The following is a 24,403-nucleotide window of genomic DNA, read 5'->3' on the forward strand; positions in this document are numbered from 1 at the left end:
GGGTACAAAGTGCCAAGGCATCAAGCCCTCCCGTCTGCTACCCATGCTACTGCCGTTCTGGAAGGTGAACATTCCTTCTGGGGTATATTGCCCGCGGGTGGGGGAGATAACGAGAGAAGCTCAGGCGATGGCGAAGATAAAGGTGATGAGGCACCTGGTCGATTGGCACAAATAGAACAAGCCAAGAGTGGTGAGGCTTGGGTTACATTGCTGCAGAAGAAGACTGCGGCTGTGGTTGGCCGGCGGGAGGGATGTGCGATATTGGACTGTTGATCCCCGTTCTTGGCCCCGGGGCAGATGTAACCAAACACAATCGCGCGAGAAACAATCAATAATTCGACGATTGTTCGTTGACCTTCCAAGGTTCTTTGTTGCCTGCTGAATGCCATGGTCTCGCTTCTCGTTCAGGGCGGCTGATGCACTTCGGTAGCACAGCATCCCCTGCAGGCTGGCAGGCTGACAGGATTGAGGCGGAATGCTTTAGTCCTCGAATACATGCAACCCCCAACCAGTAATTGTCATCGCCACGGCTCGAAGGAAGCCACAAGCCTCGAGGAAAATAGCCCTTTACCCCTGGTGGTGCGTTGGCAGCGCCTCCAAATCGCAACCTTGTCTGTATGCCGGCTAGGCACGGCGGGGGAGATATCGCATCATTTCCTGCTCCGTGGCAGTCATCCGCAGTAAATCATCAATGTGACCGAACCGACGAGAATATCCTTAGTGCAGTGTAGCATCGTGGTCAATTTAGCCCCTGCGTGCAGCAGCCGACTTTCCAGGATGATGCAGGCGAGAAATGGGACGGGAATTGCGCGTGGTTGGCATAGAACAGAACTTCATTGTCAGCGAAACAAGCAGGGGTCCATCTCAGCTTCTGGACCGTCTATGTCGCCGTGTTGAATGAAGGTCAAGGAGAGGAAGACCAAGGATGGTGCAGGTGGGGTTCTGGTCTACTTATGCGTATGTTGAAGATAAACCTGCGGGGCGCCATGCGCACATATGAGCAAATTATACAATTCTAGTTTGAGTGCATATGAGCAAATTACACATCTTCAGTAGATCAGCGCCCTGGACTAGAAAAGAAAATGCCATGTCCATCGCTTATGCTAAAATAGGAAATCTAGATGCTAAAGAAGGTTTCTGCCTCGTTTGACAGGGCTTGGAGTACGGGGATTTCTCGATCGCTCCCGACTCCGTTCTGTGAAATTCACCGTCTGCGGCTGTTCGAGTAGTAGGGGCATATCCTGCTTTTCGTAACCAGACGTGTCGCTTTGATGCTGTGGCCCCGTATACCCGAACCCAGAATGCTGTCCGGTGAGCTGTGGAGGGAACTGATGGTGCTGGGCGGATGGTTGTCGGTTGTAGGTAGGCGCCGCATGAGCATAGTCATCCTGGTTATAACGGCTTCTGAAAGAACGAAAGGACCAGTTGCTGACAACACCAACGGTAGATATCGTGGCAAGGAAGAAGGCCTAGCATTGTTAGTTTTGCGGTAACACAAAGGCGACATCCTTACAATGGCTTTCCAGCTAATCGGGTCTATAAAGCTATTGATGATGATAGCCATGGTCTGTGCTGAGACTTTGGCCCGTCCCACCTTGGCCGGGTCGCGGTTCATGCATCGATCCCAGTTCTCACACACCGTTTCCAACGCCGGCAGTCGATCGCCGCCGCCGCATCTATTATCAACGTAGTTCTGTGCACATTTCGCCATCTCAGCCAGTATCGTATCCGAGGCCTCTTCTGCCGCCTGGTCAAACTCCGTCCGAATGGCCGACACAAATCCATAAACGACGTACGCGGCGAGGGAGAATAAGGACAGGTTGACGAAGAGTTGTGCCCACCATGAGAGAATATTCGGGACATTCGGGTGCGCTTCCAGGAGGGCGAAAAAATCCGAGAACGTAGACGTCCGCGCCGGCTTCTCCCCTTCTTGGCCTTTCTTCGTCTTCTGCTTGCCTTCGCTGCTGCTCGGCCGATCACTCTCATCATCGCTATCCCTGTGTAACTGTATATCCAGCGCCTTATTCCGTAGCCGCCTCTTCTGCACCCGTCGAGCCGCTGCGTGCGAGTAGTGATTCAGTCGAGGGATTTCGCCCCTTCCCGGGCTAGGAGCGAACCGTCCATACATGCCGAATAGTGAATTTCGATGACCACTCTTCGTTGGTTGCTCCGGTGTATCATCGTTATCCGCCAGTTCGGGTGAGGAGAGGTTTTCGGCTCCTGACGAGAAGTCGAGGTCGAATTTCCGCGGCGTCATGAAAGCCGGCTGGGCAAATGCCGACTTCGGCGTGCCAGGAGCCTGTTTGGTGTGCGAGAAGAGGAAGGGTTGGTTATTGGGTTCGCGGAGGGCAGGCATGGGTTTCTTTCCCGGTGACTCGAAGACATTATGCGACCCTAAATGGAGTTAGCTTTTGGCAGCAGCTGTAGCCTTGCAGGTGGACGCACGCTTCTTCTGGTTGTCATGCTGCATGCTGAGCTGGTAGAAAGGCGAGGTGACGTCTCCGGGGGCTTTGGTCTGCCACTCGAAGTCCATCGGGCTTTCTGCCGTTCTTTTTTCCATCTTGTTGATGATGAACAAACAGGCAGTGAATCAAAGTCAAAGGCACGCGAGGTGTGATTGTGGAGAGTTGAAGATGATCTGCGGAGGTTTTTGGCCAAGGATCTCGACTTTTTCCGGCTTCCTTTTTTGTTTTGGTAAACAATCCGCCCACAATCATCCCCAGCAACCGCATTCAAATCGTTCTTTGTGAACTGATGGTTGATTTTCCTGGGCTGTGAATTATTTCCGACAAAGTGTCTCTTTCTATTGTGAGTCTACCTTCTACTCTACTGTCAAGATATCTAGCCTGCTAATCACCGGTCGCACCGGACTCCGAGCTGAGCCGCTTCCCCTCACTAGCTGTAGCCTGTCACCCGCAGCTACTCCGCAACAGTCAACTCCTCCTTTACTCCCTCCAACTCTACAACGAGAAGCACACAGCTGGTTATATATGTATGTTCATTCTGATGCATAACAATAACAACCAGAGCATCGCCGATCGGCTCTAATACAAGGATCCTAGGTTGCCCTCCCCAAACGACCGTCCTCGCAGATCAAAGCTGCATGCGCCGATAACCCAAAGCAAATCATCTAATGCCAAAGAATCAAATCTAGCCAAACTCCGGTCCATCGCTCATAATACAGACGCGCATGAGGAAAGAAAATACAAGGATGGAAGAAGTCACAGGCTGACGTGGTCGACCAGCTCAAAATCGTCTTCGTCGGCGAGATACCCGATGGAGATTTCGCTCTCGCGGGTGATGAACTCGTACTCCTTGACCAGCTTCTCTGTCTCCTTGACCTCAAACTTCTCAACCGCCTTGTCGACAGCGTCTTTGAACAGCATCTCCCCTGCTGCCCCATAGAGCCCGACGGGGTCGTCTTGTCCCTGGAAGACCTCCGGAATGTTTGCCGCAACGACGGGATCGCTGTGGTCGTCCGCAGATGAGTCGGAAGTATTGATGTCGAGCGCCTCTGCTACATCGCTGCGGAAGTCGATCTTCGCAAGTGTGACGTTGTGGTGTGCATCGCGCGTTCGGTCTCGTCGGCTCCACGACTTGCTGCACACTTGTTAGCTATCTCACGATGTGATGTTCCGGAAGCTGCTTACGTCTGAGGCTTTGCAGGGCGGGTGATAGGGAGGGTGCTGTCATAGAGAGTATGGCCCGCGCGAGCGGTTCGGCCACCATAAACCCATTTGGCCTTGTGATCGTGGACGCGCTTTGCGGCAGTGCCGGCCTGACGAAGGTCCTGCTTATCAAAAGAGCCGGACATAGTGGTAGACGTATGTAGGAGAGAGGATAATATGGATAGCCACCAAGGTGAGGTGTAGTTGTTGTAGTTCAGCAGGTGTGCCTGCAGGAGGTAACAGTGGGTCGGAGCGCTATATAAAGCAGGAACCAGAGGCGAGGGAGAGAAAGAAGAGTGAGTGCCGAACCAGGGAACGGGTCTCAATAGCGGCGCTGCGAGGCTGCTATAGATAGGGTGAGTCACCAAGTACCAGCTTGAAACCAGTCATCCAGGCCTGTGTCATATACCGGACGGTGATACGGGGGTATGAGTAACAAAGGGATCAACAGAGAAAGTGAAGGTAGATGAAAGAATAGCGAAGACAATCGGGGACCTTGTTTGGCAGGAAGGTTACGGCTTTGGCTTTATCACGGCATCGCCAGTATGACCATGACCAGGTGCTATCTACCTAGCCTAGTCAACCTGGGGAGGTCCGTGAGGCGAAGCTGATTGCGGCAGGCGCAAGTCATCATTGCTATCATGCATGAGCGATAATAACGAGAATGATATCCTATCAATCGCCCACTTCCCCTCTCCCCTCTCCCCTCATCCATCTAGACTAGGTATGAGGGTCCCCGACTCCGACTCCTGGGGCAGAAGCGCCACTTACATCCCCCCCACCCATTAATATTATTATTCCTATCGCCGACCATGGTCCTCTATTTTCGTCAACCGAGGGATCCGAGGCCCCCTGCCACCTTCAGAGAATGCCTACCAGACCACAGGCATAGCCTCAGGCACGTTGCGCTTCCTGGCCTGTCACTTGCTGCTGGGGTGATGTCATGCGATGATGCGGTTAGCATGCCTCTGTCCAAGCTGCCCCTTATCATGCGTCCAGTCGCCCAGCTGATCACTGACACTCTCTCACTATCACGCCAGACCTGCCTGGATCTGGGTCCTGGCTGAGACCTCAGACCTGGTCTGGCTTCGGAGTATCTTTGCGACGGCTGTTGTTTCGTACTGTAGCACAATGACGATGGTAAGCTTACTGCCAGAGTTGGCCTTGGCGCTTCATCCCTTCCATGCTATTTTCAGTTGTTTATCTTTACAAACTGGTGGAACAGGGATCTGCGATGAGGTTGAAGGTTAATTTGGATGACGAGCATATCGTCATTTCCGTGAGATCAGACCTCGGCCCCAGGTTCAGGGATGCAACACATACCAGCTATACAGCCTGATGAAGTTCGTGATAAGTTCATGATTATGGTATCATCGTGCCAGCACGTATAGTACAATATGTAACTCCTACCCTACTCATCCATCTGCCACTCATACTCCAGCGCCTCCATCCTCCCTTTCCGGTTCCTCGCTGCAAACCACTCCTTTTCAAACCCATTTCCCCGATCCACCCCATCCCACCGATGCCCAGGCCTGATCCCATAGCGATTCGGCTGAAACGCCCCCTTATACAACGGCTTCCCCGTACGACTCACATCCTTCCCAACGCCCTTTGTCAAAAACTGCGCAGCAGGATCATTCCACCGACTCTGCGCCTTCAACTCGTCATTCAAGTCCTCATCATCAACCGTCCTCGCCAACGGCATAACCTTCGCTTCCTCAAGCGCCTCCCGCCGTTTCTCCCTCTCCTGCCTCTGCACATCACCCATAAGCGCCTCCTTCGCCTCCGCCTCCTTAACCTTCTTCTCCTCTTCCACCCGCCGCGCCTCAGCCCGCTTCATAGCAACATTGATAATCCGCCCAGAAGCATCTCGGTAAATCGTCTCCTGTTCCCCTCCCCCATCCCCATCCTGCTGTTTCTTCCCTTTATACTTCGCCTCTTCGGCCCGCCGTTTCCTCTGCTGCGCTGCGACCATCGCAGCCGTCTGCTCCGCCGTCTGTAGTCCCGCCCGAGCCCCAGACTCCATCCGTAGCCCTCCCTCATCTTCATCCTCGTCCTGGTCAACAACCATCGGATCCTCATCCCCGGCCTCTCGCCGCCGCGCATCCTCCTCCGCTGCCGCATCCGCTAAGATCGCATCCGCCTCTGCATCTTCTGCACTCCCAAGCGTTTTCCACCCACTCTTCTTCTTCCGCCGAAACTCCCCTGTAGCACCAGAGCCAGCCCCAACAACCTGCGGCCCGAACTCGTCGTCGCGCTCGAGGTTTTGCCCCGCCGTGCTGCGTAGATCCGGCGGGTCGTCGTCGGCGATTATGAGCCCGGTCTCTTCTGCGGGTGCATTTTTGGTCTTGCGTTTCTTTTTCGGGCGTGACGAGGACGAGGAGGGTGGGTCGGCGGTTAGGTAGTTTTTCGCTAGATAGGCGGCTAATGAGTCGGACGGCATTGTGATTGTATTTTTGTTGTGAGGGCCCGGGAAGGTGGCCTGTATGTTGGGTTTTGTGTGAGGAGATGTGTGGAGCTGTAGCTCGGCTGGTCGAGAGCTGGTAGAATTGCTTGAGGCTAAATTCGCGGAGGCGGCGTTGGCGGCCGGAGGTATTTCCTCCGGATTAGATGTTTTCCCGGTTGCCGGCGTGCGTGCATGCATGGTGAGGATGAGGGAGGGCGATAGGAGGACTAACTGACAGCAGTGTAGATGAGATCGTTATTGATCTGGTGAATACCAATAAGGCTTATTATTACTCTTTACTTTAACTTCATGATCAAGCTCTCTTGCTTGTGTAGTTGATTCTCTCCGCGTCACGCTCTCTCCCGACTACATTCTATATTTCCAAGCACAACACCAATCAACCCATCCATAACATCCCCATATCCCATCCCTGAACCGCGTAAAAAAACCACAATGCCCCGAACAGACGAAGCAGAACACTGGTTCAACGCCGTCTACAGCGCCGTCCAAGAAGTCCCCCATGGAAAAGTCACCTCCTACGGGCATATCGCGCGTTTACTAGGTGAACGTATGCCTCTTCCAACCCCCTCACCACCTCCTATCCAATATGACATTTCAATTCCAGAGCAAGACAATCAAACTGACAGAGAATATCCCAGCCCAACGCCCCCGCCAAGTCGGCATCTGCCTCAAGCACCTCCCCGCCCCGGAAAGCGGCGAGTTCTTCCACTCCGGTAATGTCCCCTGGCAAAGGGTTGTGAATGGCAAGGGGATGATTTCGCATCGGTTTGTCTCTCCCGTCTCTCTCTCTCCTTTCTTCTTCTTCTATTTTTTTTTTTCCCTCCGTTGATTCAGCGGCTCTTTCTCTTGTGCTTCCTGTTTATTTCCAAGCTGGAACGAATTGAAATGAAATAAGGGCTTGAGGCAACTAGTATGCATTGTGAGTACTGGCTAACACGACGGGTAGGGAGCCAGGCAGTGCAGAGCGGCAGGCGGAGGTTCTTAGAGGGGAAGGGGTTGAGGTGGCGAGTGATAGCATGGGGGAGTTTTATGTGGATTTTGAATTGTTTGGGTGGTTTCCGGGGGTGTTGCCCAGTGAGGCTGAAGAAGGGGACGATGATGATGATGAAGAGGGAGAGGGGGGTCTAGATGGAAATGGAGATGGGGGGAGGAGTGGGCGTCGATGAGATATTCCCCCAAGCCTACTTAATCTCCTTGAATAAACCTTACTCTTGAATACGAATCTAATGATGTGATGCTCATAATACGAAAGCAGTACAAACTCCTGACCAGACGTCTCTTGTGAGATCAATTGATTGCAGATCCTATCTTCAGAAAGCCTCTCAGATCCATCCGTACGTACATATCGTGAACAGGGAGATATCGGACCGTAAATGAAGCGCAACAGGTAGATCAACTAGCGAAGTATATCCTCTCTGACGTCGCTACCCTGGAGTCTAAGGCGTGGGCTGCGGACAAAGAAGAGACAGAGGGAGTAGAGGACAATACAGGACAGGAAAGAGACTCTATGGTGGTAATGAACGAGATGAGGGTGTCGAGGGAGATGGAGGAGGAAGAGAGGGTGAGCGAGTGAGTGTGTGGTAGGTGGCGCTATAGGTAGAATGTACGGAGTAGTCATGGACAGGACAGGACAGGTAGGAAAGGAAGCAAGCAGAGCAACCAACCAACAACTAGCCCACAGCCCAACGTGGTAAATGCACAGCAAGGAAGGAGGAATCATAAATGAAGGAAAATCGTCACTCGACATATAGAGTCGTTATATCGGAGGCAATATCATATCATATCGTATGATGCTCTGCTTATCTTCGCTTCACTTCCGAGGCCCATCCTTCGATACCTTCGCCTTTGCTGCCAGGGGCTAATCCGAGGTCGACCTCTGCCATCCCTGATGTGTCCTTCATCCATGCGTGCGAGACCATTCCGCCGGCGTTTGCGCGTCGCTCGGGTAGCACTTCTAGCATCGGTAGGAGGAAATCGCTGATCGCCTTGCTCTGTGAGAGGGAGAAGTGATATTTCTCCCGGAGGACGTCGGGGAGCGCCCAGTGACGCAGTCGGTGGATATTGCGCAGTTCGCCTTTGCGGTTGAAGATCTCTTGCGACCACCGGCCGGAGAGACAGAGGGATTTCGGGAACGGACCGAGAAGTTCGATTACTTGGGCTATGTGATCGTCGTCTTTGCCGTAGCGGGTGCCTGATTGCGGATCGAAGAGGTAGTCGCCTGTGATTAACTCGAACACCTACACAATTAGCGCTGCGCTGTTGTAGAAAGGTCAGACTAACCATGCAAGCCATGCTCCAGATATCGGTACTAGCTCCCCACTTGGATCCCAGAATGACCTCGGGTGACCGGTACTGGCGTGTCTGGATGTCATTGGTAAAGTGATGGCCCACCCAACACGCGTTGCCCAAGTCTGCGATCTTGACGGAGATAATGCCGCAATCGATATCCTCGTCGTTAGAGGTTGACTTATCCAGTGAGATACCGGAAACCTCTCGTTCGAGTAGATCCCTGAAAACATTAGTAAAGCCCATCGGAGAATGTCGCAGACATACGCAGTCTTTTCTCTTTGTTGTTGCTTCTCGTCATCATCTTTGATACCCAATAACTGCCTCATCGACGGCCCGTCGGAAGCTGCATCAGTCAGCAAAAGTCCAAAACCCGCGAGAGTCGTACCCACCAGATGATTCGTTAACAACCTGGCTGAGACTGCTGTGGGAATTTTGCGAGCTGTGTTTGAATTCAAAACTGGTGTTGAGCGGACTAGGCAACGGCTGACTGCCGGTGATCAACGTCCTGCGCCGTCGCCGACCGTTGCGGTTGTCCTCTTTCTGCTCCTCCTTCTTCGCCTCCTCCTTAACGTATGTCTTGACAATCTGCTCCACGTCGCCAATCTCAATCAGAACATTCTCCGGCTTCAAGTCGGTGTGGATGATCCCGCATTCCCGGTGTAGATAATCCAAGCCCAAAAGCACCTGTTTGGTAATCTGCTTCACCAGCGCCATCGGAATCCCGCGATGGTTCCATTTCTTAATCAACCCGAGCAGATTCTCCCCCAGCACCTCGAATACCATGCAAACGTGGACCCCGTGGGGTCCCTTGTGCTCGAACGAGTCGAGCAGACTGACGACGTGTTTCCGGCCAGGATGGGACGGCTTGGCCTGGACAATGCGGTTTAATAATTTGATCTCGTCGATGGCGGTCTCGGTGTAATGGGCGGCCGATCGGACGACTTTGAGCGCGACGTGTTTCCCGGTCGTTGTATCGCGGGACAACCAGACGGTTGAAAAGTGACCCCACCCCAGCTTGCGCACGACGACGTAGCGACCATTATTGTACAGTTCTCCGATCTGGACTGGGTGGTAACCGCCCTTGCAGTAGTCTTCGGAATCCTCCTCCTCGGCGGTGGTTTCGACTTCTTCTTCGGAGGACGACGAGCCAGACCGTGATGGCGGGACACTATCGGAAGTGGGTTGTTGGTTAGAAGGAAATCAACAAAGCAAGCGCGGCAAAGAGGGGTGTGAAAGGAGCAAGCAGGAAAAAGTCACAACGTACCCTTCGCTTGTGGTGTTTCCTTGGTCGGTCTCTGATGTCGCGGAATCGCTTGTCACGATGGGCTTCAGATCGGTTCCTTTTCTTCTCTTTTTATTGGTAGTGCCGTTGGTGGCGGATGCAGCGACATTAGTCGCCATCTGCTTTCCTTTGTTGAGGACGGATTGGAGGTCAACGCCCTCCATGGCTCCAGGCGGGGGGGAAATAGATCGCGAGGAAGGAAGGTGGAGGAACAGAGATAGAAAATTGCAAGAGGGGTAGGATGTTGGGCTGGAGCGATCGCAGCGGAGAGAAAGCGTGGTCGAGGTGGTTGGCGGCGGAGCGGCTGGTCGTCGCGGTTGTGCGAGAAAGCTGAGGGGTTCAATTCAAGTCCAAGTCTGCAACCGGTCTAGCAGCGAATAACACAATTCTCTAGTCAGATTAATGCAATCAGTTGAAAACAAAGAATGTACAAGCAGTAAGTAGTCTGGAAGAAAAGAAGGATAGTGGCAGGAAGTGAGTGGATGGTGTTGGGGACAGAGGATGACGCAAACGATATGAAAAAACAAAGTGAACTCACTCCAGAATCCACTGGACATACAATTCGGGCGCGGCTGGAATGTGGTCTCGGTTCACTTAATGCTAAACAGCTTTTGATTCCTGAAGGAACACAGCTGCGAAGTGAGGATCGACAATGGAGAATGTCCGCAACCAGACGAAAAGACTCGGAGGTCTCTTACGAAGCCCACCTCACCGTTGTGGCAAATCATCCCACGAGTCAGTAGGAAACTATGGAGTTGTCTATGCGGATGTACAGAGTACTCTGAAGAGCACAGACAGGTGTGCCCATATGCAGTGCTACCAGATGCTGCCTTGATTCAGCATCCCCAGATTCTATACATCGGGCATGCTCGAGGCCCATGCACATCATCCAGACAGCTCCAACAGAGAACAGCAACAGAATGAAAATCTGACAGCCAAGCACTCGATGGAAACATCGCACTATTAACCGACGTATTAAGACTCTTGGCCTGGACATCAAATGTTCTGATGGGGAATGCGCCCGTGAGAACAAGGGTCCTGGAAGTGCGTGGCATCTGATTGTACCTGTGTGGCTGCATATCTCCACAACACAAACATCAATGAAGTAATGCCTCTCCATGCACTGTAGAACCATTCAAATACTCTTCTGAAGTCGTGGTACAAATCAGGCGTTTGTGACATGACAAGTAAGCCATGCCCTACATGGCTACATCAGGTGCTGTGTAGGGCAGTATTGGGCATGAACTGCCGTGGAACTAGGGCATCCGACGTGGATTTAAGGTACAGCACACTACAAGATGGAACTGGCTGAAAGACTCCAGATACATGTTCAAGCTTGCGCCTGTAATTAAATGCAGTATACATACTACCCGTTTGCTGCAGACAGGTTCTCTGAGGACTTATAGCCTCACTACAGCATCCTTGTCTCCAAGACCTCACTCCTCGACTGTCTTCTATGGGCAACCGACATGACCTCTCCGCAGTAAATTATCTTCATATATTGAGTAATATTGCTTACACAGAAGGAACAACCAGTGTAAAGCCATCTGTACGAGGTCCACGTCTCTAAGATGTGTTCCAACAATCGTACCTAAGTAAAGCGATCAGTCCGTGGCCTTTGTATGATTCCATTTGCCAGTCATCTTTGCTGAAATTGGATTTCAATTATTGGTGAACCTGAGATCGAGGATCGGAACCAAGAGATCCCCTTCGAGCTTGTTACAGGAGAAGACAAGCTAATATGACTTCTATTACTTAATAATGCCAGCCATGTTTTGAAAAACGACGCATCGGAACCATAGCACCAAGCCCAGTGGCAGGCCACACGACCCTTCTATAGAGAAATTGTATATATATCGTCGACAACAAGCTGAACCCAGCCTCTGGGCTGCATCACCGCTATATTCGGAAGCCGACTCGGCGGCCGACTGAGGAGAACTGACCGTGATTGTCGGAAGATCACGGACGTATATGTACAGAAGGCTCGCCCAGCTGTTTGACATGCTTCAAACCTTAGTCGCTTTAGGCAGACCAAAGCGAAATATTGATTGACAACGGCCGGTACCTGTGTAAGCGCCTTCGGCTGTGCCTCGACTTCAGCCTCGCCTGGTTGCTGGTGCATCCACTGGCACCATGCCCACAAGACGGCTCTACTCATTCACCATCTTCGCCTACCGCAAGCCAGGCATGAGCGAGGAAGACTACCACGCCTATGTAACCGAGAAACATATCCCTCTCGTGCAATCGCATTACCCGAAGTTTGGGATTGTGAGTTACATCGTGGTATGTATTGCTTCACCAAATCCAATCCATAACCTTAGTCCTCGGTATCATCATCTTCTAATGCACGATGTGAATAGACACACTTCACCACCAAGACAAGACAGCAACTACACCGGATCCTCGGCCCTGACATCCCCGAGTCCGTAACGGTGGACTACGACTCAACGTCGCAGTTTCTCTTCAGAGACATCGAAGACTATGTTCGGGGGAGGCAGGATCCGTTCTACAAGGAGGTTATTGAGCCAGATCAGGCCAACTTCGCGGATGCGAGTAGGACGAAGTTCGTAACTGGTTGGGTTGAGGTGGCGATTGTAGGGGGTGAGCCGAATGGATATGGGGGTATCGTGTAGGTGGGAGTGTAGTGACCTGCTGCAAGTGTTTGAGACGATAGTGGGCTATTCACTAGAGATAGCCATATGAGAATGGCAGGCCCGCCTGATGATGGCGTCCTGATTTCAAGAGATAACTCAGGCCAATGGGTGTGTAGAATGGTCGTATTGATCATGTTCTTTTTTTTTTGACGCTGACACCCGCAAGACTGCACTCAATTGATTTAGGTCAGAAGAACAGAATCCAAAGGACGCAAGAACTTGAAGCAATACTAACTCTGATCCTCTGCTCTATATTGTTTTTCCACAGTGTGTGCGACGCCTGAGACTCAGGCGTGCTGCCTTTCCCTCAGACTCAAGACCTTATTGCTCAAGCACGGAGCAATCAACACCCCGAATGGAGCACAGCACACCATTTCTAAACCTCTATTCGCAAGAACCATCACATCGGACGAATCCAATTCTCCAATTCCGAAGGGATATCACCACAAAAGGTCGAACGGCCAGACTGATACTCCGAAAGACCAACCCCAGCACCCAGAGCACCAATGACCACAACAACTCGGATGAACAAGCGTCCATCGACCCGCAAGGCAAAGGCAGCCAAACCCCCACAGTTTACATATATCTTCGGATTTAAAGCTGGAAATAAAGAGTAATCCATGCGGAGTCCCCACTATACCCGGACTTAAGCGGGTCCTCTTCAGGCGCGCCCTACACTTTCCAACCCGCGCCCTACAGAGTAACTATACAAAGTCTATTAAAGTATAAACCCTCGAAGCCTCAAGGAACAACCGGTACCAGTACCAGCACCAATTTCAATCTAAGTTCAATTCCTCATCAATTCAACAATGGCCAACACAACCATCGTCCTCATCACCGGTGCAAACACCGGAATCGGCTACCAGGTCGTGCGCGCCCTCTACAGCGCCGACAAGCCATACACCGTCCTCGTCGGCGCACGATCAACCCAGAAAGCGCAGGACGCAATCGCCGCAATCCAGGGGGAGTTCCCATCCTCCTCGAACAAACTCGTCCCGATCGTGCTCGACATCGAATCCGACGAGTCCATCCAGAACGCCTACGAAGCAGTGAACTCGCAGTTCGGGAGGGTTGACGCGCTGGTCAATAACGCAGGTTAGTCCAGGCAACAACAAACCAACATCTTCTGGAACTGTGTTGATAATGGTATTCATATTCAGGCGCCCAATTCGACCTAAACGTCGCCTCGGGATCCCTCGATCCACGAGAACTGTGGGCGAAATCATGGAGTGTGAACGTCACCTCAACGCAAATCCTCACGTCGGCGTTCATCCCTCTCCTCCTGGCTTCCTCGAACCCGCGTCTGCTCTTCGTGACATCGGGGACCGCAACCCTCGCGGGCTCTGAGAATCAGAGTATCCCCATGAACCGCGTCCCGGACGCCGGGTGGCCGAAACAGGGAGGCCTGAATATCCCTGCGTACCGGAGCGCCAAAACCGGACTGAATATGATGATGCGCGAGTGGGATCGCGTGCTGAAGAATGATGGGGTCAAGGTGTTTGCGATCAGCCCGGGGTTTCTGGCGACCGGGTTGGGTGGGAATCCGGAGATGCTGAAGAAGATGGGTGCTGGGGATCCGGCTGTTGCGGGGGGGTTGTTTAGGGATGTGCTTGAGGGGGGGCGGGATGGGGATGTTGGGAAGGTTGTTTCGAGGGATGGGGTGCAGCCTTGGTAGAGGGGTGTATCTATTGTCTTGGAGGTTGGTGGTTGGGGTTGCTTTTTGATGTTCGTGTCTATATAGTTAGGAGCGGTTAGGGCAGGGCAGGGTAGGGGTTACATGCAAGTGTCACTCACACTGGTCCGGTCGGCCCAGCAAATCAACGCAGCATCTGACAAGCTTATCTGAGCGTATATTACAATAAATGGTTCCACAACTTCTTGACGGGCGTCATGTCGACGCGACCGACCGACCGTTGACCGTCCATGGGGAGCCGGTCTGCCCACAATCATGTGATGTCACGGTGATGCAACTCGCCTGCCTCCATCATCATGCGCGATACCCCATACTCTGCTCTTCCCATTTATTAGTTCATTATCCTAATCTGAGTCTTCAGAAGTAGATGTCCGGAATTGAAAACCTTTATCTTCGATCCTGCATAACATTCAAGTCGAACCAGAATAACCTATACCCCACATAACTATACCAATCAGATTCCCTACTCGAGCTATACCACACCAAGGTCCTCACCATGGCCGCCACACAGGCAGCCAATCTCGTCGAAAAGGCCATCGGCCACAGCGGAAACGCAACTGTCACCACCGACGTGAGCAACTATAACAACGAGCACGGAGTCGAGACGGGCGAGAAGATCCGCGCGACGGTATGGCAGGGGAAGAACGAAGTTGGAATCAGTAAGCCATCACAATCACAATCATTGACAGAGCGAGACAACTAACAAGCGACAGTCGAAATGCCCAAACCCCGCGTCATCGACGCCGGCGACGTGATCATCAAAGTCACAGGAAGCACCGTCTGCGGCAGCGACCTGCACTTATACCACGGTGAGTCAAGTCCTCACCAATTCTCACCTTTTCTTTCCCTATATAAAAAGCGTCAACTAATAATCCTGCAGGCGTAATCCCGCAAATCCAAAAAGGCGACGTCCTCGGCCACGAATGCTGCGGCATCATCGACAGCGTCGGCCCCGATGCCAGCAAATACAAGCCCGGGCAGCGCGTCGTCGTCTCCTTCCCCATCGCCTGCGGCACCTGCAAGCGCTGCAAAGCCCAGCTCTACAGCCAATGCGAGAACACCAACGAGAACTCCATCACCAACGCCATGTACGGAAAGCGCACGGCGGGTATCTTCGGGTACAGTCATTTCACTGGCGGCTTTGCGGGCGGACAGGCGGAGTACCTACGTGTGCCGTATGGGGATGTCAATCTCCTGCCAATCCCCGATGAGGTCCCGGATGAGAAGGCGTTGTATTTGAGTGATGTTGTGGGCACGAGTTGGCATTGTGTTATTGATACCGGGGTTAATAAGGGGGATACGGTGGCTGTTTGGGGTGCTGGGCCAATTGGGCAGATGGCGGTGGAGTTTGCGTTTTATAATGGTGCAGAGAGGGTGATTCTGATTGATGGCGGGGAGGGGGCGTGGAGGTTGGAGTTTGTGAAGGAGAGGAACCCCCGGGTTGAGGTGTTGGATTTCACGAAGCTGCCGAAGGGGGAGTCGGTTTCGTCGCAGCTGCGCAAGATGACGGATCATCAGCTGGATGTTTGTCTTGAGTGTGTTGGGGGCGAGTATGCGAAGGGGTGGGTGCATTTCTTTGAGCAGATGGTTGGGGCGGAGACGGATACCTCGGAGATTGTGAATGAGATGATTACTGCTGTGAGGCCGTTTGGGAGGGTTGGGGTGACCGGGGTTTATGCTGGATTTGTGAGTTACCCTCTATTTCGTTTGATATGGAGATGCTGATGTTCGCAGACAAACCACTTCAACATTGGATCACTCATGCAGACTGGTGTCCGGTTGATCGGAAACGGCCAGGCGCCGGTGCAGAAGTACTGGGAGGAGCTGATGCAGTTGATTCAGAAGGGAGATATCAACCCGCTGCACATGGTCAGCCACCGGTTCCGTCTCGAGGATATTGACAAGGTGTACGCCATGTTCAATGAGCGCTCTGGAGGCGTCCAGAAGGTTTATCTCGAGACGAGACATTCCCAGCCCGCGGCTACGGGCTCCCCATCGTTGACGACGCTATGATTGCCATGAACAGATTGCCCTCGTGTACTTACTGTATAGGTTAATGAGATAGTTTTCATAGCATATTCTACGAACCTTTCCACTACGTAGCCGCAATAACCGGAACAAGATGGTTTTTGAAGAAGCCGATCACCAGAGTTTCTGCAGTATTTACCCTATAGCGTACACGCAACGTCTAGCAGTATAGGCACAAGCATAACCCCGAGTCAAACGACATCAAAATCTGACCAATCCACCTGATTAAGCCTCCCCAAGAATATGATCCTCGAAGACACTGGTAACCTTATGAGTGTTGCTATTCTCAATCTGATTTCCAGCCCAGTCAGTTCATCGCCAGATGAGACTAGATCAGAACACTCACCTCATATCTAGGCTTCTGCTCACTCGCATCGACGTTTCGGTCGGCTTGCCTGCCGGGCTCGGTGAGCACGGACATGATCTTGCCAGTGCTGGTGGAGGTGTTGGAGTCGCGACCTTCAGATGTGGATAGTATTAGTGATGTGAGGCCAGAGAGTAAGGGCAGGGAAATACCGCCAACAGGCTTGTACGAGACCATCTGACCGTTCGAGTAGCGGGGCATTATGGAGTGATGTATAGATCAGTAATGGGTTATAGTAGATACTGGGATATAGAAGGTATAGACTTGAAAAACTTCAAGAAATGGACTACAAACCTGAGAAATATCTCTGATATAGCAGATAGAGAAAAGGTCCATTGAGATCACAATGAATCACCATTACCCTGGCCCAACTTAACCACAAAGCATGGTACTGGGTGAAGAGCCCCGAAGGCACTAAGCCTGAACTCAGTTAAACTGTTAAACCAAACCTTAGGATGCACACTCGTACGTAAGCTACAAGAGCTAAACTCAGCAGAAGCTCTCGAGCTTCTGTGGAGATCTAGATCCAGACCCATAGGTAGCACGACTCGCTCGACTCTCGAGTGTACCGTAGCCCCTGCGTCATCCTCCATCCCCCGCCAGAGAAGCTAATTACTAAAGTGGCGGTAGCCACCCTACAACCACCGCCAGACGTCGTGGTGATGGCAGCCTATGATACACCCTCCAGAACGATAAATCTTGGGACCTGTGCGAGTTCTAGATTCTGCTGCTTCTGTCAAGTCACTCATATATCATAATCTCGTATCGACATGGATGGTGCTGGTACTGGTGCTGGAGCTGGCGCTGCACCAGATGCGGTAGCGCTGCATGCGGTTGGGGCTGCTGCTGTACGTCCCGGGTCCAAGTCCAAGCCCAAGCCCAGCTGGAATAGAATAGGTGGATGCTGACTGATACCTACCAAAACCCCAGGCCCAAGGATCTCGCCCCTCGCAACAGGATAGACACGTCGTGTTTACGCCGGAAGCTCTACCAAGAGAGATTGGCGAGAGGATAGCTATCTTTGCGGTGTTTGATGGGCAGTATGTATTATATCCTATTCTACTTTACCTTACCTACCCAACCCTACCATGACCACTTTGTCAGGAGACACTATTAAGAGCATCCAGCGGCTCACACCTCGTCGCCCAACACGCCCAAACCAACATCCTGCAATCGATTCTTGCATCCCCGGAGTTCCGGAAGGGACACTACGAGGCCGCCATGCAAGCTGCAATCGACAAAGAGGAAGAAACCCTCTTCAAGGAGTTCCGCGACGGGGAAGAGAAGTTTGCTGTCGCGGGGTCGACGGCGTCGATTGCCGTGGTTAATTTGTCGAGTGGGACGCTTGTTGTTGGGAATCTGGGGGATTCGCATATCCTTCTTGCGGAGGTGGAGAGGGGTGGTGGTGGTGATGGGGAGGTGAAGGATGTTGTATGTTCATGTTGACCTAGGCTTCTTTTATGATGCTTTGAGTTACGTTAGGGGTGGGCTAACATGGTGACAGCGTCGATTAACAGTCTCTCATAAGCCGGACAATCCGCCGGAGAAACAGCGCATCGAGCAGGCCGGGGGTGAGGTGCATGATCAGCATGAGATTCCGCGGTTAGGTACGACCTTACTCATCACATTCATCGACCGCTGTTAACATCCACATGAAAACAGGCAGCCTAAACATGTCCCGAGCCCTCGGCGACCTGCAATACAAGAAACCGCTCAACAGCATGGACAAGGGCCCCGTAACCGAAGAGCAAACGATAGCCGCTGGCGACCCAGGCAAAGAGAGAGGCGACTTCTTGTCAAGACAGCTAGCTACTACGAGAGTTGAACTGAAGAGGGATGCGCAGTATCTTCTTGCCCTCACGACGGACGGGGTAACGAACGCCCAGCGGGATAGGGTCATCATGCATAGTATGGCGGGTTTGTTTGGGCAGGGGTTGAGGGCGAATGAGGTCTCGGAGAGTATTGTGAAGGAGTGTGTGTCGAAACCGGGGAGTGATAATGCGACGCTTATCTCGGTATTCTTGAAGGGGAGTTCGAGTTCGGGGTCGGGGAATGAGTGGCTATCTAACGCCAGTGCTTGATGGGTGTTGGAGTTGTCCAGTGGGAATGGACTTACCTGCCGTTGCTGTAGAGACAGGTTAGATACTTACTGAGTGTGATGAAGATAAATTGAAGCACAGTATGCCCATATCCATTAAGCAAAGCATCCAAACATCCATTTCTATATTCAACACGAAAAACCTACCGAATAGCACCCTTCAGACCTCTTGCATATCACCACCTTTGACGAGACTGTCCACAAGCATACGAAAACTCTCATTATTCGACCACAGACAATGGCCCCTACAGACCGTTCTGATATACCACCACCACCTCCTCCCCCACCACCACCCAGTCAATCCTAACAACCAACCATCAAAACTCGAACAAAACCACCCTCATACATCTCTCCACCACTCCCTCAGCCTCAACGCTCTGCAGCCCCTGCCCCAACAGGCCCCTACTTCTTCTACGGCACACTCTCCTCCCCGCCCCTCCTGAAGGAGATCCTCAGTCTCAAGACCGAACCCGTACTTCGACCTGCGAAGATACGCGGGTATGAACTCAAGCTTTGGGGGCAGTATCCTGCTCTCGTTAAACGAGGGGATTCAACAGAGGATGAGTGTGGCAGTGAGGATGCCGAAAGGGTTGTTGAAGGGTTCGATTATGCTGTTAATAATATCACGGAGGCGGAGAGGTTGGCGGAGTATGAGACCGGTGTTTATTGTCCTGTTTCTTGTGAGATTTTGTATGGGAACGAGGAGATGGGGGAGGTGGAGCAAGGGTATACGTTTTTGTACATGGGGAACGAGGAGGAGTTGAGTGAGGGGGCGTTTGGTCTCGAAACATGATTGAAGAGGATGGGGAGGGGAAATGAGTGTTAGGGGTGCGCTTGAGTTTGATAGCAGTGATATGATGGACGGACTCTAGGCACTCGAAGCTAGTTGATCAAAACTAGCTTGATTCCGTAGCATCTATGGTGCCTTCCCAAGCTCTTCGAAGCTGTTCTTACCGCGACATCAAATGGCACACCCGGCCATGAAATACTCGACCTTTGCCCCGAACCCATCTACCCCCTGTGTTTCCGGCCTTCCGGCCGAATCCCCCTGATCTAGATCCTGTGAGCTCAACATGAAGCAGATCTTTCGGATAAAAGCCACCTACCTGCATCAACCCATATCCGATGCAGCAAACGAGCATGTCCAACTGCAGATTGATCATGTCCCACGCGGCTTGCATAGACTTCTTCGCTCCATCGGTGACTCAGTATCACACCTCCATCTGTGCAGATATAGTAGTACCGGGCCAGATCGTTATAGAGCCCATCGAGCGCTTTAGTCGCGACATGGGTCGTTCTCAACCAGCCCCGGAGATGGGGAAAGATGTAATTGATGTCTGACATAATACCAAGCACGTAAAGAACTGTTGGCCAGTGGCGTGAGTCCTTACTATCGAGGAGCTGAAAGCAGAGGTGTCCCAGATGCGTTAATAGCACGTACATGTCGCTGTCGGGGTGGAGATGTGATGTTGGAGCTGGGACGTCTGTCTCGAGACCACGCGTGGAAGGTGGCTTTCTCTGTAGCTCTTCCCTTGAAGCCCGAATAGTCGGAATTATACGATTGTCGGAGTCTCCATTGTCTAGCAGGACTACAGGGGATCCCTCGTCGAATAGTTCATCTTCGGACATTGTCGCGCTGTATCCGGCGATTATGTCGAAGGCCGAAAAGCAAACGTAGCAGTGGCAGGCAAGTGCAATAACGGTCGCTTCAGTGGAGAGATCGGTCACTGGGGTACTCAGACTGCACAGAATGTTTTCTTGAAGAGTCACTGCAGCATCGTATATCTCTTGTGTCTCGGATTCAAAGTAATTGCCTAATCGTGCGTTGAGCTGACGAAACTGGGAAACGAAGTCTTGCAGAACTTCAGTGAAGGTGCTGGAGTCATAACGAGGAGAATGCCACATCGAAGATAGGTCCCATAGAACAGGCTTTGCAGTATTTTCTAGGGTGACTTCGTAATCGACCTCTAAGAGTATGGTCATGCCTGGGCGGCTACTCGGCAGGCGCCAGCTTAATGGTGGTATCCGAGAAAGTCCTACCAGGTTAGCTCAGTCCTAGGTCAGTTATCGAGAAGGCTTACCGGAGAAAGCCTTGCCTAATTGATAATCGGGATTCCACGGCACGCGCGCTGCTGATCGAAGAATATCAATTTTATTCCCGCCGTTGCTGAACAGCTGGTGGAGGCTGGAGCAGGACTGGGCGAGATTAGAGGCGTCTCCGATAGTCGGAAGCTGGTGGAAGATCAACAGTAGGAGTTCATTCGGCAGCTGTAAGAGAGAGGTGAACATGCTTCCGGTCAATTGTGAGAGAGAACCAAAGTGGAAAGCGCCAGCTGCAGCTGTTTCCGACGAAATACGAGATTCGACTTAGCCTGGTCACCTGACAGGTTGTAGAACCGATATATGATCTATGTGTAGGGTACAGCAGCTATTATAATCACCGTCAAACTAAAAGTGGAACTGCTATTTCGGGCACCGAACGAGAAAAATATCTTCTCTGTCAATGCATGCTCCAACGGGCGAGGGACAGCACCTCCCGAGTTACGCTGTTACATACGAACAAGTCCATCTCGAGTTGATATCCTGCAGAACGAAGCGTAAGACTTGGTTTACATATCCCCTATACTGTATCATCTTAGCTACTTGAAGAAGCTGTTAACATTTGTAAATAGAGCACTGGTATCAAAAGGACGCTTCGTATTTAATATAGAGCATCTAGTCTATATACCTCCCAAGAAGGAGATGCGGCATCAATCTGAATCTGGTAAGAAGTCCTACCCAGCTATTAGAGCAGGGCAAGCGAGACAATGAGGAACTAGCTTAGGCGGGACGTGAAGAAGTATCATCGGAGTACACAGACGTATCTTTCCGTGTCGATACAGTTAGGCGCAAAAGTCGTAAACTTGATTGAATGGATGCCGTCAAAGGAGGATCTGGAAGAGCATCCAGAATGGGCGCATGAAAGACATCGGCCTGCTCTTTTGTTGTTTGGGGTGGAGAAACCATATGTTTGAGATGCTTTACAGTGTAGTCCCTTCAGTTTCATAGAGACAAAGAAGACAATAATCATCAGTCTCGACTTATGTTTCGCTGAAAGCCTATGTCTGACATATGCTGCCATGCTTTGTTTAATGTTCCAAAGGTTCTTGGTAAAACCTCCACAATAATGACATTCCGGGGACGAATAAAGGAACCGCAAACAACTCGAGTATCAGTATGATTCAAAGTCACAACCAGGGCCTTCGGTCAATGGGCACGCGGCGCTTTGTTGAGGGGAGCCATTTACCCTATGAATACCGGCGTTCTGCCCTCCAATCGCAGTAAAAGCAAGACATCCTCATCATATCCATTTCCTAACCTTCGACCACCATCAGCAACTTTAACCATGGTTTGGCAAGCGATAGCAAGCAACACCTACACCTCGGAGCCGCGCTACCAAGCTTTTACCTGCGGCGCAAGAAGTCCCTCAACCACCCGTCAACGTTAAGACTACCTCTAAGAGTACCTAGCAAAGGCACCATTATGCCCTACCACGCCCTCGCAGTGCACCTCGAGGTAATTCCTATCCAATATTATCCGAGCCAACTCGTCTTTTCAATAGAGACGCACCCTAGTAACTAACATCCCTCACCCCTCACAGAGCTTGGACCCCTCCTACTCCTCCCCAGGCTTCACCAGCACAACAAACTGGTCCCACCACGAAGACCCCAGCATCCTACGTATCCTCATAACCGCCAAAGACGAAGCGACCTTTGACACATGCTACGACGTCGTGCGCGAAAACACGAAGCACATCTGGCGCGACGAAGACTGCGAGGACTGGATCATCTATAGCCGGCGGGAATTCGATATTGAGCTCTCGACGTCTTGGTGCGGCGATGAGTTTATTGGCAGAGTTGTGTTTTCTCATCAGCCGGATTTTCCGATGGAGGAGAGACGGAGAAGGGATTTGTATGCGAGGAGGGAGGGACTGGGGGAGGAGAAGGAGGAGGGGGATAGGGGGGCTGGGTTTGTTTTGGGAACTAGAGGATGAGCAAGTATTTCAACTGATGCAAATCGGTTATGTATTCTAAGCAACGTCCGATAGTCAGCGTGTCTGTTGACCTTGTGAATGGGTGTAGAGGTTCTTTGAATCATCAAGTGGCTATGCAGTTTCTAATTAGAATCGAATTGCCCATGCAATGTCCTAAGACACGGCCTGAATGCTAGTACTTATAACCCTATCCCAAACCATGAACAACTTCTCTAAAGCCTCGCCTTCCCCCTCATATCCGCATCCGTCAGAAGAGGCACATTCCCGAACGCCCTACTCCCCCCTCTCCCCTCCATCAAAACATTCGCCGGCGTCTCCCCTTTCAGCTCCCTCCACCTCCAAGCCCTCACAGCCTCCCTCTCCCCTCCAACCCCCTCCAAAACATCCACAACCCACTCCCCAATCACTGGCAAATACTTGAACGCATGCCCACTCCCCCCCGTCGCAACCATCAGCCCCTCACATTCAGGAACCCGATCAACAACAAGATGGTTATCAAAACTATCCGTATACCAGCACACGCGTGTCAGCGCAATATCAACCCCATTCTCCGCAAGCTCAGGCAAATGACTCGCCAGGAAGGACCGAACCACCTTAACCGCTTGCTCGGGGATAGATGTGAATTTTCCCTCTTGGTCTGTATCAGACCACCGCGTAACAGGCACACTACGCTCTTTCCCATCCCCTTGAACCACAGGGTTCGTATACTTCGTCCCCCGATACCCGATCTTCAACCACCCGTTCTCGTCCCGCGGGAACCCATACAGTCCACCCTCGGCGCCATCACGCATTTTATACTGCCACGAAGGGAAACGATCTGGCGCAAAGCGCTCAAACAGCGCGGTGCCCGGTTCCAGTTTAAACAGTACCACCGAACCGGCCGTTGCCTCGCACAGGTTATCGAGTGCAGGCAGAATCGAAGGCGTCCACCCGCCGCAGGCGAGGATCGTCATTTCTGCGGCGTGGGTCTTTCCATCTGCGGTTTTGATTCCGGTGACTTTGGATTTGCTGGACGGGGCATAAACCAACGAGTCTAGTTTCCCGGCAGCAGGGCCGAAAATGAACTTCACGCCGAGAGTCCGAGCCTTATGTAGTGCGAACCGGCATGCTTTATCTGCGACTGCGAGACCACCGGTTGTGTCGAGGACGCCGACATTCGATTGCCCGCGTTGTCTGCGGTGGAATGGGTCGATGGCGTAGCCCAGCCCGGTCTCCTGTGCGAGCTGGATGTGGTGCGGGTCTAGAGTCGAGAGCTGCGTATCCTTGTATCCTGCCTTCTCCATATTCGTGATCGTGGCGAGCTCGAAGTCGGGTAGGTCGGGTTTATCTGTGAGGACCAAATGGCCGTTTTTGATAAACACTCTGTCTACGCTTGTCAGTCCGGGCGGGAGATCTTTGCCTGCTGCGAGCTCGGCGTTCCAGGTCTCCCACTCGGTGATTGCGGAGAGGGTGAGCGATTGGTATTCGGTTGAGCCGCCGTAGGCGGAGCGGATGATTTTGTTCATGTCTGGGGTTGTTAGTGGTTGGTTATTGGGATACTAGGGGGAGGGGAGGGTGAAGGACCGGCAGATGCAGCATCGCAGCCGTTTAGGTAGGAGTATTGGCGCTCGTCGTAGGGTTGTTTGTCGAAGACGCTGACGTTTGTGTAGCCGCGGCGGGCGAGGTGGAGGGCTGTGCTGAGGCCGAAGATGCCGGCGCCGACAATTATGATGGGGTCTTGTTTGCGAGGCATTTGTGCTGTTTTTTTTTCTCTTATTGAGTTCTTTTGAGGTATGTGTCTAGAGGTTGAAGGCACAACAGAGGTGGTATATAAGACTGTGTGGCAGA

General features: G+C 52.1%; 15 protein-coding genes across 15 annotated transcripts; 6 read left to right on the forward strand and 9 right to left on the reverse strand.

Moving 5' to 3' along the window:
* Positions 1-756: 756 nt before the first annotated feature.
* On the reverse strand, positions 757-2,890 carry BJY04DRAFT_122463 (putative nuclear envelope protein Brr6). The gene is made up of 3 exons (XM_073708365.1): positions 2,446-2,890; positions 1,514-2,394; positions 757-1,469 (listed from the first exon to the last, which is right to left on the reverse strand). Exons 1-3 carry the CDS (start codon positions 2,558-2,560, stop codon positions 1,125-1,127), a joined length of 1,341 nt encoding a protein of 446 aa, XP_073567569.1. The 5' UTR covers positions 2,561-2,890; the 3' UTR covers positions 757-1,124.
* On the reverse strand, positions 2,891-4,147 carry BJY04DRAFT_122462 (uncharacterized protein). The gene is made up of 2 exons (XM_073708364.1): positions 3,651-4,147; positions 2,891-3,600 (listed from the first exon to the last, which is right to left on the reverse strand). Exons 1-2 carry the CDS (start codon positions 3,812-3,814, stop codon positions 3,222-3,224), a joined length of 543 nt encoding a protein of 180 aa, XP_073567570.1. The 5' UTR covers positions 3,815-4,147; the 3' UTR covers positions 2,891-3,221.
* Positions 4,148-4,689: 542 nt separating this feature from the next.
* cwc26 (putative cell cycle control protein (Cwf26)) lies at positions 4,690-6,357 on the reverse strand (the record flags this gene model as incomplete). The annotated part of the gene is made up of 2 exons (XM_073712458.1): positions 4,894-6,357; positions 4,690-4,808 (listed from the first exon to the last, which is right to left on the reverse strand). A coding segment is annotated over exon 1 (1,229 nt), but the record flags the coding sequence as incomplete, so codon positions are not given.
* Positions 6,358-6,396: 39 nt separating this feature from the next.
* On the forward strand, positions 6,397-7,301 carry BJY04DRAFT_230348 (MGMT family protein; the record flags this gene model as incomplete). The annotated part of the gene is made up of 3 exons (XM_073719276.1): positions 6,397-6,682; positions 6,774-6,900; positions 7,082-7,301. Exons 1-3 carry the CDS (start codon positions 6,568-6,570, stop codon positions 7,299-7,301), a joined length of 462 nt encoding a protein of 153 aa, XP_073567572.1. The 5' UTR covers positions 6,397-6,567.
* BJY04DRAFT_197187 (serine/threonine-protein kinase) lies at positions 7,288-10,358 on the reverse strand. Its single transcript, XM_073712459.1, has 6 exons — positions 10,245-10,358; positions 9,689-10,073; positions 8,814-9,592; positions 8,689-8,767; positions 8,416-8,644; positions 7,288-8,372 (listed from the first exon to the last, which is right to left on the reverse strand). The coding sequence occupies exons 2-6, from the start codon at positions 9,868-9,870 to the stop codon at positions 7,935-7,937; spliced, it is 1,707 nt and encodes a 568-aa protein (XP_073567573.1). The 5' UTR covers positions 9,871-10,073; positions 10,245-10,358; the 3' UTR covers positions 7,288-7,934.
* BJY04DRAFT_122532 (uncharacterized protein) lies at positions 9,961-10,352 on the reverse strand. Its single transcript, XM_073708366.1, has one exon. It carries the CDS (start codon positions 10,261-10,263, stop codon positions 10,051-10,053), a length of 213 nt encoding a protein of 70 aa, XP_073567574.1. The 5' UTR covers positions 10,264-10,352; the 3' UTR covers positions 9,961-10,050.
* BJY04DRAFT_197188 (uncharacterized protein) lies at positions 10,359-10,789 on the reverse strand. The gene has a single exon (XM_073712460.1). It carries the CDS (start codon positions 10,701-10,703, stop codon positions 10,443-10,445), a length of 261 nt encoding a protein of 86 aa, XP_073567575.1. The 5' UTR covers positions 10,704-10,789; the 3' UTR covers positions 10,359-10,442.
* A 1,050-nt stretch (positions 10,790-11,839) lies between these two features.
* On the forward strand, positions 11,840-12,339 carry BJY04DRAFT_221731 (EthD domain-containing protein; the record flags this gene model as incomplete). Its single annotated transcript, XM_073717211.1, has 2 exons — positions 11,840-11,989; positions 12,067-12,339. 2 exons carry the CDS (start codon positions 11,840-11,842, stop codon positions 12,337-12,339), a joined length of 423 nt encoding a protein of 140 aa, XP_073567576.1.
* Positions 12,340-13,169: 830 nt separating this feature from the next.
* Positions 13,170-14,035, forward strand: BJY04DRAFT_209668 (putative short chain dehydrogenase; the record flags this gene model as incomplete). Its single annotated transcript, XM_073714157.1, has 2 exons — positions 13,170-13,455; positions 13,521-14,035. 2 exons carry the CDS (start codon positions 13,170-13,172, stop codon positions 14,033-14,035), a joined length of 801 nt encoding a protein of 266 aa, XP_073567577.1.
* A 217-nt stretch (positions 14,036-14,252) lies between these two features.
* Positions 14,253-16,150, forward strand: BJY04DRAFT_197192 (zinc-dependent alcohol dehydrogenase). The gene is made up of 4 exons (XM_073712461.1): positions 14,253-14,712; positions 14,767-14,862; positions 14,934-15,739; positions 15,788-16,150. Exons 1-4 carry the CDS (start codon positions 14,550-14,552, stop codon positions 16,064-16,066), a joined length of 1,344 nt encoding a protein of 447 aa, XP_073567578.1. The 5' UTR covers positions 14,253-14,549; the 3' UTR covers positions 16,067-16,150.
* BJY04DRAFT_197194 (DUF2945 domain-containing protein) lies at positions 16,151-16,809 on the reverse strand (the record flags this gene model as incomplete). Its single annotated transcript, XM_073712462.1, has 1 exon — positions 16,151-16,809. A coding segment is annotated over exon 1 (232 nt), but the record flags the coding sequence as incomplete, so codon positions are not given.
* Positions 16,810-17,107: 298 nt separating this feature from the next.
* On the forward strand, positions 17,108-18,526 carry BJY04DRAFT_230350 (PP2C family serine/threonine-protein phosphatase; the record flags this gene model as incomplete). Its single annotated transcript, XM_073719277.1, has 5 exons — positions 17,108-17,293; positions 17,376-17,485; positions 17,573-17,876; positions 17,950-18,052; positions 18,108-18,526. Exons 1-5 carry the CDS (start codon positions 17,216-17,218, stop codon positions 18,524-18,526), a joined length of 1,014 nt encoding a protein of 337 aa, XP_073567580.1. The 5' UTR covers positions 17,108-17,215.
* A 467-nt stretch (positions 18,527-18,993) lies between these two features.
* Positions 18,994-20,832, reverse strand: BJY04DRAFT_230352 (uncharacterized protein; the record flags this gene model as incomplete). Its single annotated transcript, XM_073719278.1, has 3 exons — positions 18,994-19,574; positions 19,646-20,579; positions 20,625-20,832. The coding sequence occupies 3 exons, from the start codon at positions 20,830-20,832 to the stop codon at positions 19,505-19,507; spliced, it is 1,212 nt and encodes a 403-aa protein (XP_073567581.1). The 3' UTR covers positions 18,994-19,504.
* Positions 20,833-22,065: 1,233 nt separating this feature from the next.
* BJY04DRAFT_221737 (uncharacterized protein) lies at positions 22,066-22,576 on the forward strand (the record flags this gene model as incomplete). The annotated part of the gene is made up of 2 exons (XM_073717212.1): positions 22,066-22,098; positions 22,184-22,576. The coding sequence occupies 2 exons, from the start codon at positions 22,066-22,068 to the stop codon at positions 22,574-22,576; spliced, it is 426 nt and encodes a 141-aa protein (XP_073567582.1).
* A 212-nt stretch (positions 22,577-22,788) lies between these two features.
* BJY04DRAFT_209672 (NAD(P)/FAD-dependent oxidoreductase) lies at positions 22,789-24,308 on the reverse strand (the record flags this gene model as incomplete). Its single annotated transcript, XM_073714158.1, has 2 exons — positions 22,789-24,083; positions 24,140-24,308. The coding sequence occupies 2 exons, from the start codon at positions 24,306-24,308 to the stop codon at positions 22,789-22,791; spliced, it is 1,464 nt and encodes a 487-aa protein (XP_073567583.1).
* Between the last annotated feature and the right edge of the window lie 95 nt (positions 24,309-24,403).

The sequence above is a fragment of the Aspergillus karnatakaensis genome, assembly GCF_047715665.1.
Source record: "Aspergillus karnatakaensis strain CBS 102800 unplaced genomic scaffold BJY04scaffold_52, whole genome shotgun sequence".
Lineage (NCBI taxonomy): Eukaryota > Fungi > Ascomycota > Eurotiomycetes > Eurotiales > Aspergillaceae > Aspergillus > Aspergillus karnatakaensis.

Bases quoted from the DNA above. Each gene is read 5' to 3' on its own strand.
- BJY04DRAFT_122463 (XM_073708365.1), bottom strand. From the start codon at position 2,560: ATGGAAAAAAGAACGGCAGAAAGCCCGATGGACTTCGAGTGGCAGACC. The intron at 2,395-2,445 runs GTGCGTCCACCT...AACTCCATTTAG, and splicing joins GCATGACAACCAGAAGAAGC to GGTCGCATAATGTCTTCGAG. The intron at 1,470-1,513 runs GTAAGGATGTCG...TAACAATGCTAG, and splicing joins CGATTAGCTGGAAAGCCATT to GCCTTCTTCCTTGCCACGAT.
- BJY04DRAFT_122462 (XM_073708364.1), bottom strand. From the start codon at position 3,814: ATGTCCGGCTCTTTTGATAAGCAGGACCTTCGTCAGGCCGGCACTGCC. The intron at 3,601-3,650 runs GTAAGCAGCTTC...ACAAGTGTGCAG, and splicing joins CGCCCTGCAAAGCCTCAGAC to CAAGTCGTGGAGCCGACGAG.
- BJY04DRAFT_197187 (XM_073712459.1), bottom strand. From the start codon at position 9,870: ATGGAGGGCGTTGACCTCCAATCCGTCCTCAACAAAGGAAAGCAGATG. The intron at 9,593-9,688 runs GTACGTTGTGAC...CACTTCCGATAG, and splicing joins GGAAACACCACAAGCGAAGG to TGTCCCGCCATCACGGTCTG. The intron at 8,373-8,415 runs GTTAGTCTGACC...CTAATTGTGTAG, and splicing joins TCTGGAGCATGGCTTGCATG to GTGTTCGAGTTAATCACAGG.
- BJY04DRAFT_122532 (XM_073708366.1), bottom strand. From the start codon at position 10,263: ATGTCCAGTGGATTCTGGAGTGAGTTCACTTTGTTTTTTCATATCGTT.
- BJY04DRAFT_197188 (XM_073712460.1), bottom strand. From the start codon at position 10,703: ATGTCCAGGCCAAGAGTCTTAATACGTCGGTTAATAGTGCGATGTTTC.
- BJY04DRAFT_197192 (XM_073712461.1), top strand. From the start codon at position 14,550: ATGGCCGCCACACAGGCAGCCAATCTCGTCGAAAAGGCCATCGGCCAC. The intron at 14,713-14,766 runs GTAAGCCATCAC...AACAAGCGACAG, and splicing joins GAAGAACGAAGTTGGAATCA to TCGAAATGCCCAAACCCCGC. The intron at 15,740-15,787 runs GTGAGTTACCCT...TGATGTTCGCAG, and splicing joins CCGGGGTTTATGCTGGATTT to ACAAACCACTTCAACATTGG.